General features: G+C 47.7%; 5 protein-coding genes across 5 annotated transcripts; 2 read left to right on the plus strand and 3 right to left on the minus strand.

Moving 5' to 3' along the window:
- Positions 1-714: 714 nt before the first annotated feature.
- On the minus strand, positions 715-2,329 carry LOC101786906 (protein SRG1). The gene is made up of 3 exons (XM_004975392.3): positions 1,987-2,329; positions 1,640-1,881; positions 715-1,550 (listed from the first exon to the last, which is right to left on the minus strand). Exons 1-3 carry the CDS (start codon positions 2,227-2,229, stop codon positions 983-985), a joined length of 1,053 nt encoding a protein of 350 aa, XP_004975449.1. The 5' UTR covers positions 2,230-2,329; the 3' UTR covers positions 715-982.
- Positions 2,330-4,837: 2,508 nt separating this feature from the next.
- On the minus strand, positions 4,838-6,753 carry LOC101752764 (anthocyanidin 3-O-glucosyltransferase). The gene is made up of 2 exons (XM_004975393.4): positions 6,171-6,753; positions 4,838-6,091 (listed from the first exon to the last, which is right to left on the minus strand). Exons 1-2 carry the CDS (start codon positions 6,652-6,654, stop codon positions 5,184-5,186), a joined length of 1,392 nt encoding a protein of 463 aa, XP_004975450.1. The 5' UTR covers positions 6,655-6,753; the 3' UTR covers positions 4,838-5,183.
- A 1,605-nt stretch (positions 6,754-8,358) lies between these two features.
- LOC101777530 (cytosolic sulfotransferase 17-like) lies at positions 8,359-9,843 on the plus strand. Its single transcript, XM_004977901.4, has 3 exons — positions 8,359-8,498; positions 8,584-8,826; positions 9,173-9,843. The coding sequence occupies exons 1-3, from the start codon at positions 8,359-8,361 to the stop codon at positions 9,693-9,695; spliced, it is 906 nt and encodes a 301-aa protein (XP_004977958.2). The 3' UTR covers positions 9,696-9,843.
- Positions 9,844-14,538: 4,695 nt separating this feature from the next.
- Positions 14,539-16,402, plus strand: LOC101753173 (cytosolic sulfotransferase 8). Its single transcript, XM_004975394.2, has 2 exons — positions 14,539-15,213; positions 15,551-16,402. Exons 1-2 carry the CDS (start codon positions 14,651-14,653, stop codon positions 16,071-16,073), a joined length of 1,086 nt encoding a protein of 361 aa, XP_004975451.1. The 5' UTR covers positions 14,539-14,650; the 3' UTR covers positions 16,074-16,402.
- A 2,065-nt stretch (positions 16,403-18,467) lies between these two features.
- On the minus strand, positions 18,468-20,040 carry LOC101753581 (cytosolic sulfotransferase 3). The gene is made up of 2 exons (XM_004975395.3): positions 19,344-20,040; positions 18,468-19,131 (listed from the first exon to the last, which is right to left on the minus strand). Exons 1-2 carry the CDS (start codon positions 19,916-19,918, stop codon positions 18,615-18,617), a joined length of 1,092 nt encoding a protein of 363 aa, XP_004975452.1. The 5' UTR covers positions 19,919-20,040; the 3' UTR covers positions 18,468-18,614.
- Between the last annotated feature and the right edge of the window lie 922 nt (positions 20,041-20,962).

Below are 20,962 nucleotides of genomic sequence, written 5' to 3' on the forward strand. Positions count from 1 at the left end.
TCAATCTCATCCGTCGTCACAGCCGGCTGCGCAGAATAAAGAAAAACACATCAGTCACAAATTTCTCCACAGAAGCCGAATTAGATCTGCAAAATACTCACTACTCACTTTGACCAGTGTTCCTGCATACTGTAGAACCCCATTGACACCAAGACCCTAGTCCATGCGCAATACCGCTGCCACCTCCTGCTCCGATCCGCTGCTGCCGCCGCGGCTCGCATCCAGAAGGGGCTCATACGCTACCTCTACATCGTCATCAACCTCAGCTGGGAATGAACCGCCGTGCCGCTGGCAAGAGATAGAGGAAGGGATGGGCGGGCCTCGAAAGGGAGAGAGGGACCGAAGAAGGTCGGGGCGAAGCGGGACGTGGAGGACGGCGACGGGGGGCGGCGCGGTCGGGGCGGCACGGGATGTGGAGGGGCGGCGACAGGGGGTGGCACGGGATGTGGAGGGCGGCGACCGGGGGTGGCGTGGGGACCCGGGGCGACAGGGTCAACCGACGACGAGGCGAGGGGACGAAAAGGAGAAGCTTTTTCCCTTTAACCCCCTCCCTTCCCTCCTTTTTGCACCCGAGCCTCCCATCCGTTCAGCATTTAGACTGCGGGTTGATTACTAAAAGGCTGAGGGGTTTTTTGCAAAATGACCACGACGGTTGAAAAAAATGACGGTTGGAAGAAACATCCTCTCTTTAATATTATATAAGTAAGTATATATAGATATAGATAAGACCTCTAGGAGCTATCTTTAGCCAAACCAATCTACAAACATATATCTGTACAACAGCTTAACCAACCAACTGCTCGGCCAAAGACATCTCACCAGATTTTCTGTTTCGATTACATTCGAACTCTTACAGGCAGCGGCTCGCGCAACGCGCCCCGGGCGTCGTCGCCTCGCGTCGGAGCACGCGCTGCTGCTGCCATAAACTTGTTTATTGGCTAAAAAGACAAGTTTATCCATGAGGATTATTCATGGATGGACGCTACAGCTTGAGGCTCTCGAGGAACCCTTTCCTCTGGGCCAGGGCACTGAACCTAACCTTGAGGTACTCAAACCTCGGGATGGACCTGTACCGCGCCTCGCCTCCATCGACGAGCAGCTCCGGGAGCGGCGCCACCATCCCGCCGACGGAGGCGTCCTGGAAAATCACGGCGGTGGTCCGTCCCCGCTCGGCGTTCACCACCACCCTGTGCTCGGCGCTCCGGTACGCGCCGTTGGTGAGGATGTGGAGGATGTCGCCGACGTTGACGACCATGGCACCCGGCCGCGGCCGCACAGGGAACCACCGCCCGCCCTGCAGCATCTGCAGCCCCGGCGTGTCGTCGACGTGCAGCAGCGCCGTCAGGGCGAGCCCGTCGGTGTGCGCCGTGTTGCCTATCACCTTCTCCGGGTGCCGGCACGGCGGGTAGTGGTGGATCGCCATGCTCTGCCGCTTCCCGCTGAACGCGCCCAGGAGCGCCGCCTCGCCGACGCCGAGGTCCGTCGCCATGGAACCCAACAGCTGCCTCATGAGCTTCGTCACCGCCGCCGAATACTCCTCAAGCGCATCCCTGGAACAATCAATGATGGAAACCATACACAAATCAAGCTTCCAGCTTACATATAGATGATTGAGTGATTAGAATTAAACAAGATTTACCTAAACATGGGTGGGTTAGTTGGCCAGAGCTCCATGTTCCTGTCCTGGACTGGCTGGGTGATGAGGATCACACTCTCTGCCCAGTCCAGCTTCGACAACCTGCTGTAGTGGTGGCCGTAGCCTTCGAAGCCGTCTCCTCGGACTGCCACGTCGTTCTTGCTGTCGAGCGGCAAGCCGAAGAACTGCACGGTGCTCTCCTTCATGCGCTGGATCACTGCCTCGTCAACTCCATGGTTTGTGAGCTGCAGAGAAACAAACAAAGCCGTCGTACGTCAGGATTATTGCAGTTGCAGCACATCACCAGACTCACAAAAACGCGACAGGTTTGCAGAAGTGATCGTTATTACCTGGAAGAAACCCCAGTCTCTGCACGCGGAGCCAAGCTTGGCCGTCTCCGACGCCGATAGCTCCGGGTCAAGAAGCTTCGCCATGTCGATGACGGGAAGCTCGTAGGCCTCGTCTTCACCGACGACGGCGCCGGCAGAGACCTCGTCGGTCCGGATGTACTTCTCCGGGATGTGCGCCGAGTCGGTGAAGGCGTCGTCCGTGATCTCGTCTCTATGGACGATCTTGTTGCTAGCAGCCTCCATTGTTCTGCGTCTTCAGCCTTCTTCACCTCTCGGTTCGTCACAGCACCACGGCACGGCTAGTGTGTTCAGGCGTACGGTGCCTTTTCTAGTGACTCGCTCACGGAATTTCTTCTTGGAGCTGTCTACCTAACACCCGGGTGTATTGTTGGCTTGTAGTCACACCCGATTTTTTGTGAACGTGCATGTAATTTTCTGTTAAGAAAAATTTCAGGTATTTTTAAAGGTGTTTCAAAATTCAAGTATTGATTTAGGGTAGTTCAACACCGAATTTTTTGTTAAACCAATTATACTTATTCCATATGCTTCAAATTTTTCCCTAGTATAGCAAAAGAATGAATATACGGAAATATTAAACCCTACGCTAACGCTACCATAAAACATATATAGGTGAAAAGAATGGTTTCCTACAGTACCCTGTATTTTGTAGAGGAGGTTATTTAGGCTGAGGCACTACTGAAAATTATACAAAAAGTAATTGTATCTCATGCAAACATTAACTATAATTTTAATACTAACTATATATAAGGCTCAAACAAAAAAAAATTCAAGTGTTAAGCAATATACAAGACCCTAGAAGTTTTCTTACCTCATACTTGTCATCCTAAAGCACATATTTTATTTGGCACAAATCTGAAACACTAAAATCCAAATGTTTTAGCCATTTAACTAAAATGCTTGGGGGTGATATTTTACTTATGTGCACGTGTCATTTCTTGTCCATTCGAATGTTATCTAGTCAGGGCCAAGGAAATGGGACCTTGGCCCTGGAACCAGAGTTTTGCTGCAGTCGTCTTTTTGATCTTTGTGTGCCATGCTACGAGGAAAGTCCTACAAAAGATTTAGTTAGAACAATCAGGAGCGCCCACGATGATTTGTGATCAGATTTAGTGTATTTTCTTAGAGGTGTCATGGGAAAAATATTATGAAACTTTTTCCATAATTTGACGTTCTATAATAAGATGAGCACAACTACTTCTATAACTATTTTTGCAAATGTTGGCATATGCAAAGTAAATATAATTCAAATATGACTTAAAACCTATAATAAAAATTTGAGTTTATTGTGTGTATATATGTACCACCTGACTAATTTTTGTGCAAATCAGCTAGATTTTTTTTTCCATCAGATGAAATCCTAAAATGGATCTTGCTATGGTTGCACTTCCCGGAGTCAATCGCAGCCCCGTAAAGCATTAATGGGCCCAGTATGGTGGCACTTTGAATCTTGCTAGGGGTTTTAAATTTTAGCACCTGTTTGGATACTAATTAGGAGTATTAAACATAATCTAATTACAAAACTAATTGCACAGATGGAGTCTAATTCGCGAGATGAATCTATTAATCCTAATTAGTCCATGATTTGACAATGTGGTGCTACAGTAACCATTTGCTAATGATGGATTAATTAGCCTTAATAGATTCGTCTCGTGAATTAGACTCCATCTGTGTAATTAGTTTTATAATTAGCTCATATTTAGTCCTCCTAATTAGCATCCGAACATCCGATGTGACCTTGCTAAAGTTCTTTAGCATCTCCCTAATTATCCTATCTCATGAACAATCATTTATAGCCAATAATATATATGTCGCCAATTGGACTACAGTGGTGGAGGACAATTGGATAGGCAGGTTGAGGGCAGGGGCAACACTAGTTAGCGTAGGTGCGGCCATCCACACATGGTGGGCCGGCAGCGTGGGAACACAACTAGCGATGGGTGCAGGAGGCGAAAAAACTAGAGAGCACAAGGCTTGTTATATTAGCACGTTGTTTGCTGTTTTTTAACAAAAGGAAGAAGGAAACACTAAGAAAAAGGTGACTGAACTTCTTTTTTTTGAGTATAGCATCATTACCCATTATTTTCTGAGGCCTCCTATATTTCAAAAGCATGAAATCAGCAGATCCTTTGGTTGACTGTATGTGACAAAAGTCTAAACATGTGATAACTTTTCCGTTGACTGCTATGGTTCAAGATCTGTGGGGTACGTCATTGGGAGGGTTTCGTCGTGTTAGTTTAGAGAGGAAGGCTTTGGGGAAGGAGTGGGAAAAATGGTGGTGTTACCCGTTTGCTGCCTTTGTTGACTTGTCACGTTGGAGAAGAACACATGAGCTGCCAAACCAAAGGAAAAAAGGGAACAAATTCATTATCCCATCGAGATTTCATGAGTTTCATTCGTTAGATTTATTGAATTTTCATGCCACCGAGGACCAACATCACCCTTAGTTTCCACCAAACAAAATACACCATGTGTTCCAAATTATAGTTTACTTCAATTTGTCCTAAGTCAAATTGCTCTAACATTGACAAATTATTTAGGAAAAAATATATTAGTATCTACATTATCAAATCCAAATGAATGCATTATCAAGACATATTTCTTTGTGGATTTAATATATCTAATTGGATGTTGTAAATATTGATATTTTTTATAAACTTGATCAAAGTAAAAAGTTTGACTTAATACAAAGTTAAAGTGAACTGTAATTTGGAACAGAGGAAGTACTGGTGTTTTCCATGAGCTAAAAGACCCTCCATAGTCCATAGGGCTCATCATGGAGATGGTTTTTTTTATAAATTTGATCAAAGTTAAAAAAATTTGACTTCATACAAAGTTAAAGTGAACTGTAATTGAAACGGAGGAAGTACTAGCATCTTTCATGATAGGGCTCATCACAAAGATGGCGGCAAACATATATGTACACTCATGGGAACAATTGTGAATATGTTCCTTCAACCTGATCGTGTTGTGTTGTTATTAAGTGACAAATTAAACCCATTAGGAATTAAAATAGTTTTGCCTTCTAATTTGCCAGGGCAGGTGTGTAGACAGATCCTTATCGATATGACCCGTTAGATCGAAATAGGTCCTTAAGAGACTTCCGTTTGTTTGTACTTTTTACTGTAAGAGAGTTGTTTCTGATCTCGAGTGCATGGCCGAACGCACAACTCCATGCATCACGCACGAGCACACACTATCTCGACAAACTTGCGGAAGTTGTTCATGGATCCGCCGTCGGGCTGGAACGCCTCGTCAACCTTGGCCTGCAGCTCCCGCGCCCTGGCCCTCATCGGGGCCCCTTCCTCCCCGGCGAGCAGCGACGTCACCGCCGCCGCCACTCCGCCGCGTGTCATCGGCCCGCTATCTTCGAACGACGTGCCGAAACCCCACAGCTCCGCCACGGCGCGGGCGTTCATCTGCTGGTCGCCGAAGAAGGGGCGGCACGCCATGGGCACGCCGCCCGACATCCCTTCGACGACCGCCCCCCAACCGGAGTGCGCGACGAACGCGCCCACCGCCGGGTGCCTTAGCACGGCGCCCTGCGGCGCCCACGGCACGACGAGGCCGGTGCCGGAGCCACTGGCCCCGGCGCGGTCCAGGAACCCCGGCGGGAGCAGCGGCCATGACTCCTCCCGGAGAGACCACAGGAACGGCGCGCCGGCGGCCTCGAGCCCCGAGGCCAGCTGGCGCAGCTCGTCCGGCGGCAGCGCGGCCACCGTGCCGAAGCTGACGTACACCACGGCGCGCTCGGGCCGGCGGTCGAGCCAGGCGAGGCAGCCGTGGGGGTCGCCGGAGGCGGCCGGGGCGGCGGCGCCCGGGAGGAGGTGGTACGGCCCGAGGGCGAGGCTGTTGGGGAGTGCGCCGTCGAGGGCGGCGGAGACGTCCGGCGGAAAGAGGCCCGGGAACGCATTGAGCGCGACGGCACTGGCGGCGCGGGGCAACCTCCGTGCGACGCGGTGGAGGAGAAGGCTCATGACGCGGTGCATCTCGCCGCTGGGGTTGGCGCCACCGAAGGGGAGGTCACGCACGCGGAAGCTCCCGAGGCCCGCGTGGGAGGTCAGAAGCTCGTCACCCCGGCTCGCCGCTGCAATGGAAAAAAGAACTGAGTGCATGAGCTCATGGCCTGATGAAGAGTTCTTCCTCGGCGGGATCGGTGATCGTACCGTGGTCGCCGATGTCCTCGCGCAGCGCGTCACCGAGGAGGTGCGCCAGGAGAGCGCACGGGCCGCCCGTCCAAACCGCGACCCAGGGCACGCCGGCCTCGGCGGCCATGGACATGAAGGCGTCGCCGACCACGCAGGTCACCGTCGCGGCGGCCCCAGCAGGCGCCGCGGCGCGGGCCGCCGCTTCCAGCGACTGCTTGAGCCCGCCGGCCTCGGCGGCCTCCACGAAGAGCTCCATCCGGCGCCACGCCGGCGTGTCCTCCTCGTCGTCGTCCCCGCCTCCCGTGGGTACCTCCACCAAGCGCAGGTTCCCCGGGACGGCCGCGCCGGCGCCTCGGAGCCGCTCGAGGGAGCCGGCGGTGGAGAGGAAGGAGAAGGTCGCGGACGGCGCCGCGGTGGCGAGGGCGCGCGCCACCGCGAGGAGCTTGGGGGCGTGGGAGCTGAAGGGGAAGGCCACCACGGCGACGTGCGGCGATGACCCCATCGTTTAGAGCGGGGAAGTTTTTTTTGTCTTATCACGCTCAAATCTCTCGGTTGCTGTTTCAAAATGGATGGTCACTTGGTCAGCACTTATCAGTTCTTACAGGACCATCATGGCATCATCTCGTCGTGTAGGTAGATACATAAATATATAGATAGATATAGTTCATCCAGGTGAAATAGAGTTTCTAAGCTATTGGATCTAATATCGGCGGTTCGGATCCCCCCTCTCTCTACCTTATCTCTTCCCCCACCCTCTTCTTCTTCCTCCCCCACCCCTCCGCTGCCCACCGCCCAAGCCCTCCCCCACCCCTCCGGTGCAGGCGGGCTAGGGTCCACCGGAGCTCCACGCCAGCCGGCCGACGCGAAGCTCTGGCGCACCCTAGCCCGCCCACGCCGGCCGCCTCTTGCCCCTCCTGCCGTCGCCGTCGCCATTGTCGCCCCAGCACCGTCCAACCGCCGTCCACCGTCACTCGGCCGGCAGCGCCCCCGCCACCGTGCCTCACCGCCCCCGCGTCCGCCACCTCCGCCGGCCCTCCCTCTAAGACCGGCGGTGAGCAGCCACCCTGGCAATCCTGAACCCCTAACCTCGAAACTCTAACCCCGAACCCTTAACCCAGCCGGAATCTCGCCGGAGTTGGAGAAGAAGGAGGGATGGGGGTGAAGAAAAATTTGGGTGAGGAGGGGCTCAATTTCACTCGGGTGAGATATAACTTTCCCCTTATATTATGCATCAATACATACACTTAGATAGTGCATAACAAAAATTATACATCTAGAAATACTAAAACGACCTACAATTTGGAACGGAGGGAGTAGGAACGGAGAGAGTAGATAGATAGATAGAGAGGGAGCACACTTTTAAGGTCAGAAGAACCTGCTTCATAACACAACACCTAGTTCCAGTAGATAGTACAATGCATATTAATCCTCAATCCTGAAAAGAATTCATTTTTTCGAATGGAGGGAGTAGATGCTACTTAGGATTTTTTTTTCTGATTTGGTGGTAAATATTGAGAGAAAAAAACTATATAAAAGATAGCTTGGGCATGGAATCTAACTATTGGAAACCGCACAACAACATTTGGGTGGACTTTTCATACTCCTTCCGTTCCAAAAAGGAATGACATTCTAGGATTCAAAATTTATCCAAAAAGAACGATGTTCTAGGATTTAAATCTTATGCATGCATAATGTGGCGTGTTGATCTTGTGCATGCATAATTAAAAGGAAACATATTCCTCCATTTTCTATATACAAACTGAAAGGTACATGTGTCATTTTCATTCACTCCTAATCTGTCTGAAAATCCCAAAAAATCATTAATTTTTTTGGACGGAGGGAGTATGACACAAAGAATGCATGGAAAAATGCAAGGCCAGGGACACCCAATTAGGCAATTACTACATGAAAATATCTTCCTCCAGGAAACCACGCAAAGCCTAGAGTCTAGTTGATCAGGTATACAATTATCTACAATTTTCCTGCTAAGTGCCCCAACCCAAATCACTTGGAATTTCAAGAAAAATTTTAGATCAATACCAGTTTCCTTCTGCTTGTGTTGATAGTGATTGAATTGCAACCGATTGTACATATCTTAAATCAATGTTTTGGTATGTACTGTGTATGTACAATTCCTTAAGTGTCAACCTAGCTGAGAAACTGATGGCAACCGATGGTCTTTTTCCCATCAATGGGTACGTACACCATGGTCCATGAAAACGTTTTTGGGTTCCGATTGAATGGGCAACTTGGTCTTGGTGCGGGTACAAAGATTAGACGTTCACTGTTCCAGACGAACCGGAGGATCAGCAAGCTAGCTTCGGATGGAAAGGAACTGCCAGGAAGGCTGATGTGTTTGTCTACTGCTGAAGAAAAGTCACACCACTGAATTCAGATTCTAATTCAAAGCACAAGGCCCGAGAAAATGCAGAGCTACATCGTGTAAATTTGCACTTGAGATTCACCCACCGGCCGGCGACCCCGGGCACCCGCTCCTCCGCGTCAACCTGCACGACTGCGTCCCCTTCATGGAGAAGCTCTTCGCCGCCGGGCTGGGGAGCAAGGTCATGGACGCGCTGCCGTCGCTGCGGCAAACGGCCACGCACATGCACCACTCCGTCTTGCCGGCCTCCATAGAAAAGAACCCCGACTGCAAAATCGTCTACATATGCAGGTTATATAACTTCAACAGTATATGATGAATAATTCTAGATAGTATTTCTAGTCCATCAGCAAATATGCTATTCTTTCCATTCCAAATTACAAGTCGCTTTAATTTTATCTTAAATTAAATTTGTTAACTTTGATCAATTTCTTATAAAAAAATATATTAATATCTTCATTGTCAAATATATGCGCTATAAATATAAAAATATATTTCATGTTCTATCTAATAAATTACGTATTTTTTCTATTAACTTAGTCAAAGATAAATTAAAGAAGTTTGATTTACAATAAAACAACTTATAATTTAGGATGGAGAGAGTAATAATAGTTAACCTCCACTAAACGGTACGCAGGGACCCGAAGGACATGTTGGTTTCTATGTGGCAGTTCTCCAGGAGGATTCAACCAGACCTTGAATTATCCGACCTGTTGGAGGCAGCCTGCGACGGCAGCTGCCTGAGCGGCCCCATCTGGGACCATGTCCTCGGCTACTGGAATGCCAGCAAGGCGAGCCCGGAGACGGTGATGTTCCTGAGATATGAGGAGATGCTTCAGGACCCCGTCAGCAATGTCGTCAAGCTGTCGCGGTTCCTGGGACGGCCGTTCTCGCCGGCCGAGGAGGAGGCGGGGGTCGCCATGGACGTGATGAGGCTGTGCAGCTTCGAGAAGCTGAAAGATCTGGAGGTGAACAAGGCAGGCTCAGGCTCAGGATCGCCATCCCTGCGAGGCGTTCGTGAAGGTGCCTTCGTGAACAGCTCCTACTTTAGGAGAGGCGAGGCGGGAGACTGGACGAACCATATGACGCCGGAGATGGCCCGGCGTCTCGACGCTGTCATGGAAGAGAGGCTCTGCGGATCAGGCTTCTCCTTCTCCTGATCGATCGGTCATCGGCGTACCCTGTTTGTGTCATCACACGATGAACCGATAAAGATTTCCGCAAGCCATCAACTGCCTCTTCATTCTCATGCATGCACCTCTTATTAGTTAGATGCCTGATAAATGCACACTGCTGCGAACAGATCCATAGTTGACGATGAGCTCTAGATGATAATATTACTCCTGAATTGCTCCATAATTCTATTCAGGAATTTCTCTTAATATATTGATACACAGCTCTCCTGCATGTTCGAGAAAAAAAATTATATTCCTGATGAAAATATAGCAGGAGACAATGAGGCAGTGCAATATATAAAATTATTTGGCAACTTGTGTGTACATCCTTTTTCCTGCTAAGTGCCCCAACCCAAATCACTTGGAATTTCAAGAAAAAGTTTAGATCAATACCAGTTTCCTTCTGCTTGTGTTGATAGTGATTGAATTGCAACCGATTGTACATATCTTAAATCAATGTTTTGGTATGTACTGTGTATGTACAATTCCTTAAGTGTCAACCTAGCTAAGAAACTGATGGCAACCGATGCTCTTTTTCCCATCAATGGGTACGTACACCATGGTCCATGAAAACGTTTTTGGGTTCCGATTGAATGGGCAACTTGGTCTTGGTGCGGGTACAAAGATTAGACGTTGACGATGAGCTCTAGATGATAGTATTACTCCTGAATTGCTCCATAATACTATTCAGGAATTTCTCTTAATATATTGATACACAGCTCTCCTGCATGTCTGAGAAAAAAATTATATTCATGAAGAAAATATAGCAGGAGACAATGAGGCAGTGCAATATATAAAATCAATTTGGAAAGTTGTGTGTCCATCTTATATTATGCATCAATACATACACTTAGATAGTGCATAACAAAAATTATACATCTAGAAAAACTAAAACGACCTACAATTTGGAACGGAGGGAGTAGGAACGGAGAGAGTAGATAGATAGATAGAGAGCGAGCACACTTTTAAGGTCAGAAGAACCTGCTTCATAAAGATGCTTAACACAACACCTAGTTCCAGTGGATAGTACAATGCATATTAATCCTCAATCCTGAAAAGAATTCATTTTTTCGGATGGAGGGAGTAGATGCTACTTAGGATTTTTTTTTCTGATTTGGTGGTAAATATTGAGAGAAAAAAACTATATCAAAGATAGCTTGGGCATGGAATCTAACTATTGGAAACCGCACAACAACATTTGGGTGGACTTTTCATACTCCTTCCGTCCCAAAAAGGAATGACATTCTAGGATTCAAAATTTATCCAAAAAGAACGATGTTCTAGGATTTAAATCTTATGCATGCATAATGTGGCGTGTTGATCTTGTGCATGCATAATTAAAAGGAAACATATTCCTCCATTTTCTATATACAAACTGAAAGGTACATGTGTCATTTTCATTCACTCCTAATCTGTCTGAAAATCCCAAAAAATCATTAATTTTTTTGGACGGAGGGAGTATGACACAAAGAATGCATGGAAAATTGCAAGGCCAGGGACACCCAATTAGGCAATTACTACATGAAAATATCTTCCTCCAGGAAACCACGCAAAGCTTAGAGTCTAGTTGATCAGGTATACAATTATCTGCAATTTTCCAAATAAGACACTTACCTTTGAAGGAGTAGGAGCTTGTCAAACTGATTTCCACATTTTTCTTTCACCATCACTCCATCAGGACCATGATGCCTCATGCCTCACCTGGTAAAAAAAGGCCAGTTATAAGAACTTTATAACTGAAAACAGTCCCGATTTCTCATAGTTCCAGGCACCCATATGAGGACACTGAAATTGTGGGATCTTGAAAATGATTTTTTTTTCGTTGGAATAGTTGGTTCCTCGTTAAATTCTCTATATGAAAATATATTCATACGCTTAGTCATCAAGTAATCATTGATGTTTATGACTTTGTTTATGCAAACAGGAGCCAAGATAGGAGTTTATAACTTCAGAGGTGGCAGGACATTAACCGGATGGGCTACATGGCCGTAGTCCAACTTCAACTCACAAACAAAAGGGAACAATGTTGAATTCCGAAAGAGATTGAAGAAACGGGATCAACTAAACTATGCGGCAGCGAAAATCTGTAAATTGCACATAGTATTATGCTACTGCCTGCATACTGGCTACTATTCCAATTTTTGGTGCGCATGTGCGGAGTATAGATTATTTGTAGGTTATTACCAGCTGTGTTTCCATTCTATATCTTCTTTTGTTGCTGTCTAGAATAAAATACAGCAGATGTCTTTACCTTTTAGACTATGCTTATGATGATTTCCTTTCGTTCGTGTTCTCTTTTCCTTATATTTTGGTGATTAGCGTTGGTGCTGATAATATTGTAAGGACCTGGTTATGTGCGGTCGGAGAGGCGGAGACGATTCCATTATCTAAAAAAAGTTCCATGCTAGAATTATTTTACCGTTGTTAGGATGTGATAGAGGTACTGTGATTATCGAAGGACTCAAATGACGACCAGAGGGAAAGCTGATAAAAATTTCTTGGTCGAGGAAGAGATTTGGCCTATATCTCAATTTTGCCCCTACATGCCTCTCTTCTAACAATCGTCAAACTCACATAGTAGTCATAGTTACATAGTCATGAAGATTAGCGGTTAGGCAGACACTCAGATTGGTGCGGGCGATGTAGCCATGTCAGCAACCGATGGAGCTGTTGATCAATCGGGAAAAAAAAAGATAAGAGAAATCCCCATCTGAAGGTCACCGGGAAAACTTTGATGGTGTGGTCGATCCATAGATCTGCATGGAAACCGGAGTGCATGGAGCGAAATAATCCCTTGGTCCAAATGGCCAAAACTCTCCTCCCTCTTGCCGTTTTCACCCAAATTTCCCTCTCACCACGTTTGTATGGACGACACACAATTCGCTGGCCCGGAAGTAACACTCGAAATTAAAAAATTCTAGCAACTAGACAGAAACTAACAAAAGCAAGGAGGGTGGGTGAACATTGATCCATGCATGCCACTACACGTTGAGGGAGACCTGCTTGTTGCCATCTGCACATGCCTCACGCGGACGATTGACTTGCAGGACATGGCAGCAGCAGGAGGTATATGTGACAAGGGGAACACGGTGAGCAGTAGACACTTTTTTTTTGTGCAAAAAGCAGCAAGAGCAACAACTTTTGTGTTGTATTTAGAGGCGTCTAACGTCTTGATACAGTGAGCATTGGCGTCTAATCTCTAACTGGTACATGTGTGCACCAAGATGATCAATCGCAACAAATAAATAATTTCGTTGTGTAGATCATTTGATGGGAAAAGATCTGTTGCAATCAGTTTCTCGTTTTGAAACATGCGGCAAGAACTTCACCGATCTGGTATTGACAGAGAATACGCAATAAGTTTCTCCCATGCTTTCGATTAGGATCTGAATTCAGTGGTCCAGTGAGATGTGAGTGTATTGTCTATATATCTTCATGTTTGGGCCTCCCGAAGAATAACAATCATTGCTGGGGAATGCACCTTCAATACCGGGTTCAAACTTCCCTTAGTACCGATTGTGCAACCGGTATTGCTATTTCAGTCCTAAAGGTATCCCTTTTAGTACCGGATCAACTGGTACTAAAGTGGCAATAAAAAAAAAAGAAAATCCGCCGACCGGAGGCTCGGCCGCACCCCGCCGTCCGCACAGCACTTGAGCCCCGCACCAGAGAGAGGGAGGGAGGGAGGGAGGCGGTGTACTTATGCTGCTCAGCCACCGCCGCCGGTTGCCGCCGCCGCCGGATCTGAGGAAGAGGTGGCCGCTACTCCAAGATCCACATGCTCCTTGCTCCGCCACGCCCTGCCGACACTCCGCCGCCTCACCGCGCCCTCCCTTCTTGCCTCCGCCGCTCCTTGCCCAGCCACCGCTCCTCACCACATGTAAGAGGTGAGGGGCGAGCGGAGTGGGGAGGAGAGGGGCAGCGACGAGAGGGGCGGTGATGGGATCTGTGTGGAGGAAAGGGAGGGGATTCAACTGGGGAGAGAGAGGGGATTCAGCGGGAGAAGAAGAGAGAGAGATGTAGGTGAGAGGATGTGGGGACGAGCTAGCGGATAAGTGTGGGGAGGGGGGTGAGCGTGGGGTGAGAGAAAGAAAGGGGGCTGACGCGTGAGGGGAGGTTGCGATTTAGTACCGGGTGAAGCCTTTGCCCGGTACTAAAGGGGTCATGAGGGGCTCCACGGGAACTGGCCATTAGGCTCGGTCATAATGCTCACATTAGTACCGGACCCAACGCAACTAGGACCGAGCCTCTCTTCTAACAATAGTCAAACTCACATAGTAGTCATAGTTACATAGTCATGAAGATTAGCGGTTAGGCAGACACTCAGATTGGTGCGGGCGATGTAGCCATGTCAGCAACCAATGGAGCTGTTGATCAATGGGAAAAAAAAAGAGAAGAGAAATCCCCATCTGAAGGTCACCGGGAAAACTTTGATGGTGTGGTCGATCCATAGATCTGCATGGAAACTGGAGTGCATGGAGCGAAATAATCCCTTGGTCCAGATGGCCAAAACTCTCCTCCCTCTTGCCGTTTTCACCCAAATTTCCCTCTCACCACGTTTGTATGGACGACACACAATTCGCTGGCCCGGATGTAACACTCGAAATTAAAAAACTCCAGCAACTAGACAGAAACTAACAAAAGAAAGGAGGGTGGGTGAACATTGATCCATGCATGCCACTACACGTTGAGGGAGACCTGCCTGTTGCCATCTGCACATGCCTCACGCGGACGATTGACTTGCAGGACCATCACCACTACGCAACACTTTGCAAGTTAAATCTCGAAGAGGATAGCATAGCAAACCAACAAATTAAAACAAGGAAAATCCAGGCATTTGGAAGAAGAGAGTGAAAACCGTACAAGTGAAAATCGTTCGGCATTCATGCATACAAACCCTAGCTAAGGAGGTTCGCAGGAAGCTAGGCTGGCTAGCTAGCATGGCTAATGTTACTGCCTGCACCGGCCCGGCTACTGTACTCTCTGGACTACCTGCGCCGGTGCCATTCAAGGACGTCGGCGGCGGCGACGGTGATGCCGGGCAGCAGGACGCCGACGCCTCAGCGCCGGAGGAGTACGCGAGCGCCGTCATCTCCGACCTCCCGAGCAACCCGAAGCTGTTCCTGCGCCGCTACCAGGGCACGTGGGTGCTGGAGTCATGGGTGCCGGGGATCGTCGCCATCCAGCGGGGCTTCGCGCCGCGCGGCGGCGACGTCATCCTCGCCAGCCCGCCCAAGTGCGGCACCACGTGGCTCAAGGCCCTGGCCTTCGCCACCATGGCGCGCGGCGTTCACCCACCGGCCGGCGACCCCGGGCACCCGCTCCTCCGCGTCAACCCGCACGACTGCGTCCCCTTCATGGAGAAGCTCTTCGCCGCCGGGCTGGGGAGCAAGGTCATGGACGCGCTGCCGTCGCCGCGGCTCATGGCCACGCACATGCACCACTCCGTCCTGCCGGCCTCCATCAAAAAGAACCCCGACTGCAAAATCGTCTACATATGCAGGTTATATAACTTAGCAGTTTAGGATGATTAATTCTAGATAGTATTTCTAGTCCATCGGCAAATGTGCTATTCTTTCCGTTCCAAGTCACTTTAATTTTATCTTAAATTAAATTTGTCTAACTTTGATCAATTTTTTATAAAAAAATATATTAATATCTTCAATGTCAAATATATGCACTATATATAAAAATATATTTCATGTTCTATCTAATAAATTATGTATTTTTTCTATTAACTTAGTCAAAGATAAATTAAAGAAGTTTGGTTTACAATAAAACAACTTATAATTTAGGATGGAGAGAGTAATAATAGTTAACCTCCACTAAACGGTATGCAGGGATCCGAAGGACATGTTGGTTTCTATGTGGCAGTTCTCCAGGAGGATTCGACCAGACCTTGAATTATCCGACCTGTTGGAGGCAGCCTGCGACGGCAGCTGCCTGAGCGGCCCCATCTGGGACCATGTCCTTGGGTACTGGAATGCCAGCAAGGTGAGCCCGGAGACGGTGCTGTTCCTGAGATACGAGGAGATGCTGCAAGACCCCGTCAGCAATGTCGTCAAGCTGTCGCGGTTCCTGGGACGGCCGTTCTCGCCGGCTGAGGAGGAGGCGGGGGTCGCCATGGACGTGATGAGGTTGTGCAGCTTCGAGAAGCTGAAAGATCTGGAGGTGAACAAGGCAGGCTCAGGCTCAGGATCGCCATCCCTGCGAGGCGTTCGTGAAGGTGCCTTCGTGAACAGCTCCTACTTCAGGAGAGGCGAGGCGGGAGACTGGGCGAACCACATGACGCCGGAGATGGCCCGGCGTCTGGACGCTGTCATGGAAGAGAGGTTCTGCGGATCAGGCTTCTCCTTCTCCTGATCGATCGGTCATCGGCGTACCCTGTTTGTGTCATCACACGATGAACCGATAAAGATTTCCGCAAGCCATCAACTGCCTCTTCATTCTCATGCATGCGCCTCTTATTAGTTAGATGCCTGATAAATGCACACTGTTGCGCACAGATGCACAGTTGACGATGAGCTCTAGATGATAATATTACTCCTGAATTGCTCCATAATTCTATTAAGGAATTTTTCTTAATATATTGATACACAGCTCTCCTGCATGTTTGAGAAAAAAATTATATTTATAAAGAAAATATAGCAGGAGACAATGAGGCAGTGCAATATATAAAATCAATTTGGAAAGTTGTGTGTACATCCTTTTCCTGCTAAGTGCCACAACCCAAATCACTTGGAATTTCAAGAAAAATTGGAGATCAATACCAGTTTCCTTTTGCTTGTGTTTTTCCATGTCTCCTTCGCATTTGTGACAGTTGGATCGTTCTTTAATTTCATTTCAATACCGTTAAGAAAAGTGCAATTCTTTGGTGCTGTCTGGAGGTTATTAACTTGTTATACAATCATTGGTTCCTGAACACGGCCCTTTTTTAGTAATGTGTCAAGTTTTTTTTGTTTTGAATCAGCCGACATGTTAACTGCCTTGCGGGTATTGATGGAGAAGGAGATAAAAAAAATGAGAAGGAGATAATTTTTTTTTACAAATTTACAAGGTGCCATGTGGACTTAAATTATTATAAATATTCAAGTTGAGCATTTGTGCAACAAATTTGGAAATGGTAAAAGAACTGATCTTTTTCTAACAAGGATTCTTTATCCATATGACCATGTGTGCAGCTCCCTCAGACCTTTTAACCTCACCTTTCATGAAACGGGACTATGCCATTTGCCATAGGCATATGCAATGGTGAAGTGATCTCTCAGCTCCAATAGTTATGTGCTCCAGCTTAATATTTGGTGAACAACACAAACTATTTGGAGGTTTACGAGCTACAGGAATGCACATTCCTAATTTTTTTTCTATAATTTTGGAGACTTTATGGCTGCCTTTTCCACTTTAAAGTTATTTTTGAGACTGCCTCAGAGTGTTTTTACCGTCCTTGGAAGTTATTAGAGGTATTGCACCACTAAAAATATAACACTCTCAGAGATACCAACATCTTCGAACCGCACATCAAAAAGATAGAAGGCAACATTTTAACCAAAGACTACTTGATAAAGAAAGGGTGGCAAGGATCCAAAAATGTCAACTTTGTTATCAATAGTTGTGAGTAACTCATTTGTTATTGGGATGTCTCTATTGGGAAATATTTATTAGGGGAATGCTGGCACATGATGGATTGTTGGGATGTCATCGGATACCTTATGGAGTATGGACAACATTATGGAAAAGGTGTGATAGATGCATATGGTTTTTGGATGCACTCTGGCTTGATTCATTATTCCAGCATCTTATTTCAGCATAAACTGGTCTGCAGCATAAACTGCTTGATTCTTGCATAAAAGGTCAAAAGGAAAATCTTTAATCATTTAAACTCGACACAACACCCAAAAGGCCTTGCCAATCTCAGCTCATAAGTAAAAGGTTGTATATATAATAACCTCCACGTAGCACCAAAAAGATTTCAGTGACATTGGAAGGAAAGTGCACTATTAAAGAAACACTTATCTGTCTCCGTTCATCCGCATCAGTCGTTCAAAAAAATCCACAAATAATACCGACGTGCTGGCTCTCAATAAGAGCGCCGATACAAATTATCCATGCCGATTCTCAACAAGAGCCACCATAAAAAAGACAGTCTTTTGTGACTTGAATTTTAGCCTGTATTCACAAAACCGTAATTTTTTCATATGAATTCAGATGAAAACAAACTATAAAGCTCCTCGCCAACTTCGGACCTGTGCCATTGTCAATGCTGAAATGAGCATACACAGTGGGGTGATGGCAGGTTCATACTCCGTATTAACGAGCTCTGTTGTGCAGGGGTGTGTGCATTCAGACATCTAAATTAAGGTACAATTGTATAAACATCAACCATAAGTAACTTCAAGTTTAACGTCCTCCTTTCCCCCATAAGTAATTTTATTGCAAATATCTGCCCCTATACTACGCTGATTTTAGGCCAAAAAAAATTGGACTTTCTGTTGGCCCCACAAAATGCACAAGTCTAGGTCCGGTTTCCCCTACACAGTGGCGAAGGATTCCAAGCCTACATTGTTTGAGGTGATCCCCAGCTGATATTCTTTCAGTAGCTTCTAAATCTCATTGCTAGCAGCGGGTGGTTATTGTGGTCTTCAAATCCTGGTGTAGCGAGGGCATTTACAGTTGTTCCTTTCCCTTATTGTCTGTTCATTGCAATTTTCAAGCTCCGGTGGGTGTACATAAGTTATCCTTGTTTTGTACTAGATGCTGTTTGTTCTTGATAAATATCAGATATAAAGCACTCTTTCATTCTGTGTCTTTCTTTAAACAAAAAACATTGTTCGCTGGCACACATCTGAGTACACGTACAATACAGCATTGTTCATGGGACACACACACGTATAGTACACGGATAGATCAGCAGAACGAGAAGCCTGATCCGAGGAGCCTCTCTTCCATGACTACGTCCAGACGTCGCGCCATCTCCGGTGTCATGTGGTTCGCCCAGTCTCCCACCTCCCCTCTGCTGAAGTAGGAGTTGTTCTTGTTCATCAAGCCACCTTCACGAATGCCTGGTAGGGGTGACGAGCCAGAGCCTACCCTGTTCACCTCCAGATCTTTGAGCTTGCTGCACATCCTCACCACGTCCATGGCGACCCCCGCCTCCTCCTCGTCCGGCGAGAACGGCCGCCCCAGGAACCGCGACAGCTTGACGACGTTACCGACTGGGTCTTGCAGCATCTCCTCGTATCTCATGAACAACACTCTCTCCGGGCTCGCCTTGCTGGCGTTCCAGTACCCAAGGACATGGTCCCAGATGGGCCCGCTCAGGCAGCTGCCCTCGCATGCTGCCTCTAACAGGTCGGAGAATTCAAGGTCCGGCCGGATCTTCCTGGAGAACTGCCACATAGAAACCAACATGTCCTTCGGATCCCTGCCGTTTGATCCGATCGATCAGTAGAAATATTTCAACATTTGGCCATTACTCCTTCTCTCCATTATAGGTTGTTTTGGTATTTTTAGATTTATAGTTTTTTACTATATATCTAGCAAAAGCAATGAATCTATAAATGTTAAAACGACTAATGAACCTAGAAATATTAAAACGACTACTATTTGGGACGGAGAGAGTAGAAAATAGAATACCTGCATATGTAGACGATTTTGCAGTCGGGATTCTCGGCGATGGACGCCGGCAGGATGGAACGGTGCATGTGCGTGGCCATGAGCCTCGGCGACGGCAGCGCGTCCATGGCCTTTCTCCCCAGCGCGGTGCCGAACTGCTTCTCCATGGACGGGACGCAGTCGTCGGGGTGGACGCGGAGGAGCGGGTGCCCGGCGGGGTCGGCGGCCGGCGGGTGCACGCCGCGCGCCATGGCGGCGAAGGCCAGGGCCTTGAGCCACGGCGCGCCGCACATGGGCGGGCTCGCGATGACGACGTCGCCGCGGCGCGGCGCGAAGGCGCCCCGCTGGATGGAGACGATCCCCGGCACCCACGGCTCCAGCACCCACGTGCCCTGGTAGCGGCGCAGGAACAGCTTCGGGTTGCTCGGGAGGGCGGAGACGGCAGCGCTCGCGTACTCCTCCGGCGCTGAGGCGTCGGCGTCTTGCTGCCCGGCGTCACGGTCGCCAATGATGACGACGACGTCCTTGAACGGCACCGGCGCAGATAGTCCAGAGAGTACAGTAGCTGGGCTAGTGCCAGTAGTAACATTAGCCATGCTAGCTAGCTAGTGTAGCTTGTTGCAGCTGCTAGCTAGCTAGGGTTTGCATGCATGCCGATCGATTATTGCGTGTGCAAAGACGTGGCTTTCGCTACTTACCAGTTTCACAAAAATTTTCCTTGTTTTGTTAACTGTGATATCCTTTTGAAGATCTGTAAACTGTTGCGCAGTTGTGTCAATCGATTATTGTGATCCTTAACTGATTGCAACTGATTGTCTTTTTTACACCAAAAACAAGTGTTGATAGTGATTGAATTGCAACCGATTGTACATATCTTAAATCAATGTTTTGGTATGTACTGTGTATGTACAATTCCTTAAGCGTCAACCTAGCTGACAGCTGATGGCAACCGATCATCTTTTTCCCATCGATGGGTACGTACACCATGGTCCATGAAAATGTTTTTTGGTTGCGATTGAATGGGCAACTTGGTCTTGGTGCAGGTACAAAGATTAGACGTTCACTGTTCCAGACGAACCGGAGGATCAGCAAGCTAGATTGGGATGGAAAGGAACTGCCAGGAAGGCTGATGTGTTTGTCTGCTGCTGAAGAAAAGCCACACCACTGAATTCAGATTCTAATTCAAAGCACAAGGCCCGAGAAAATGCAGAGCTACATCGTGTAAATTTGCACTTGAGATTGATGTTGGTGCATATGATCGAATCTATGTGTAGTGTATTTGCAAGGAAAAAAAGGTTGAATTGGTGATGTAGAATTTGGCACCGAGAGGGATAGACGAATGGCGAACTTCGTGTGCCGGTCGCTAAATATCTCGTGCTGCTGCCATGTCCATCGTCGTCTGGGTGTGGCATGGGCAGATGGCAACAGGCAGGTCTCCCTCAACGTGCATGGTGGTGATGGTCCAGCGCACCAAATCTCTGATAGAGAAACAGATCGCAACCGATCGATCATTTTCCCCTACCTTCAGATGATTTTGACAACAATAATACATCACGGAAATGGTTTTTTTTTGTTGTTGTTGCGGATTATTGTCAACTCAGCGCAAAGGTGCAAATGATTCTTAGACGCCTGCGCTCACC

This window comes from Setaria italica, chromosome VII, assembly GCF_000263155.2.
Source record: "Setaria italica strain Yugu1 chromosome VII, Setaria_italica_v2.0, whole genome shotgun sequence".
Taxonomy (NCBI): domain Eukaryota; kingdom Viridiplantae; phylum Streptophyta; class Magnoliopsida; order Poales; family Poaceae; genus Setaria; species Setaria italica.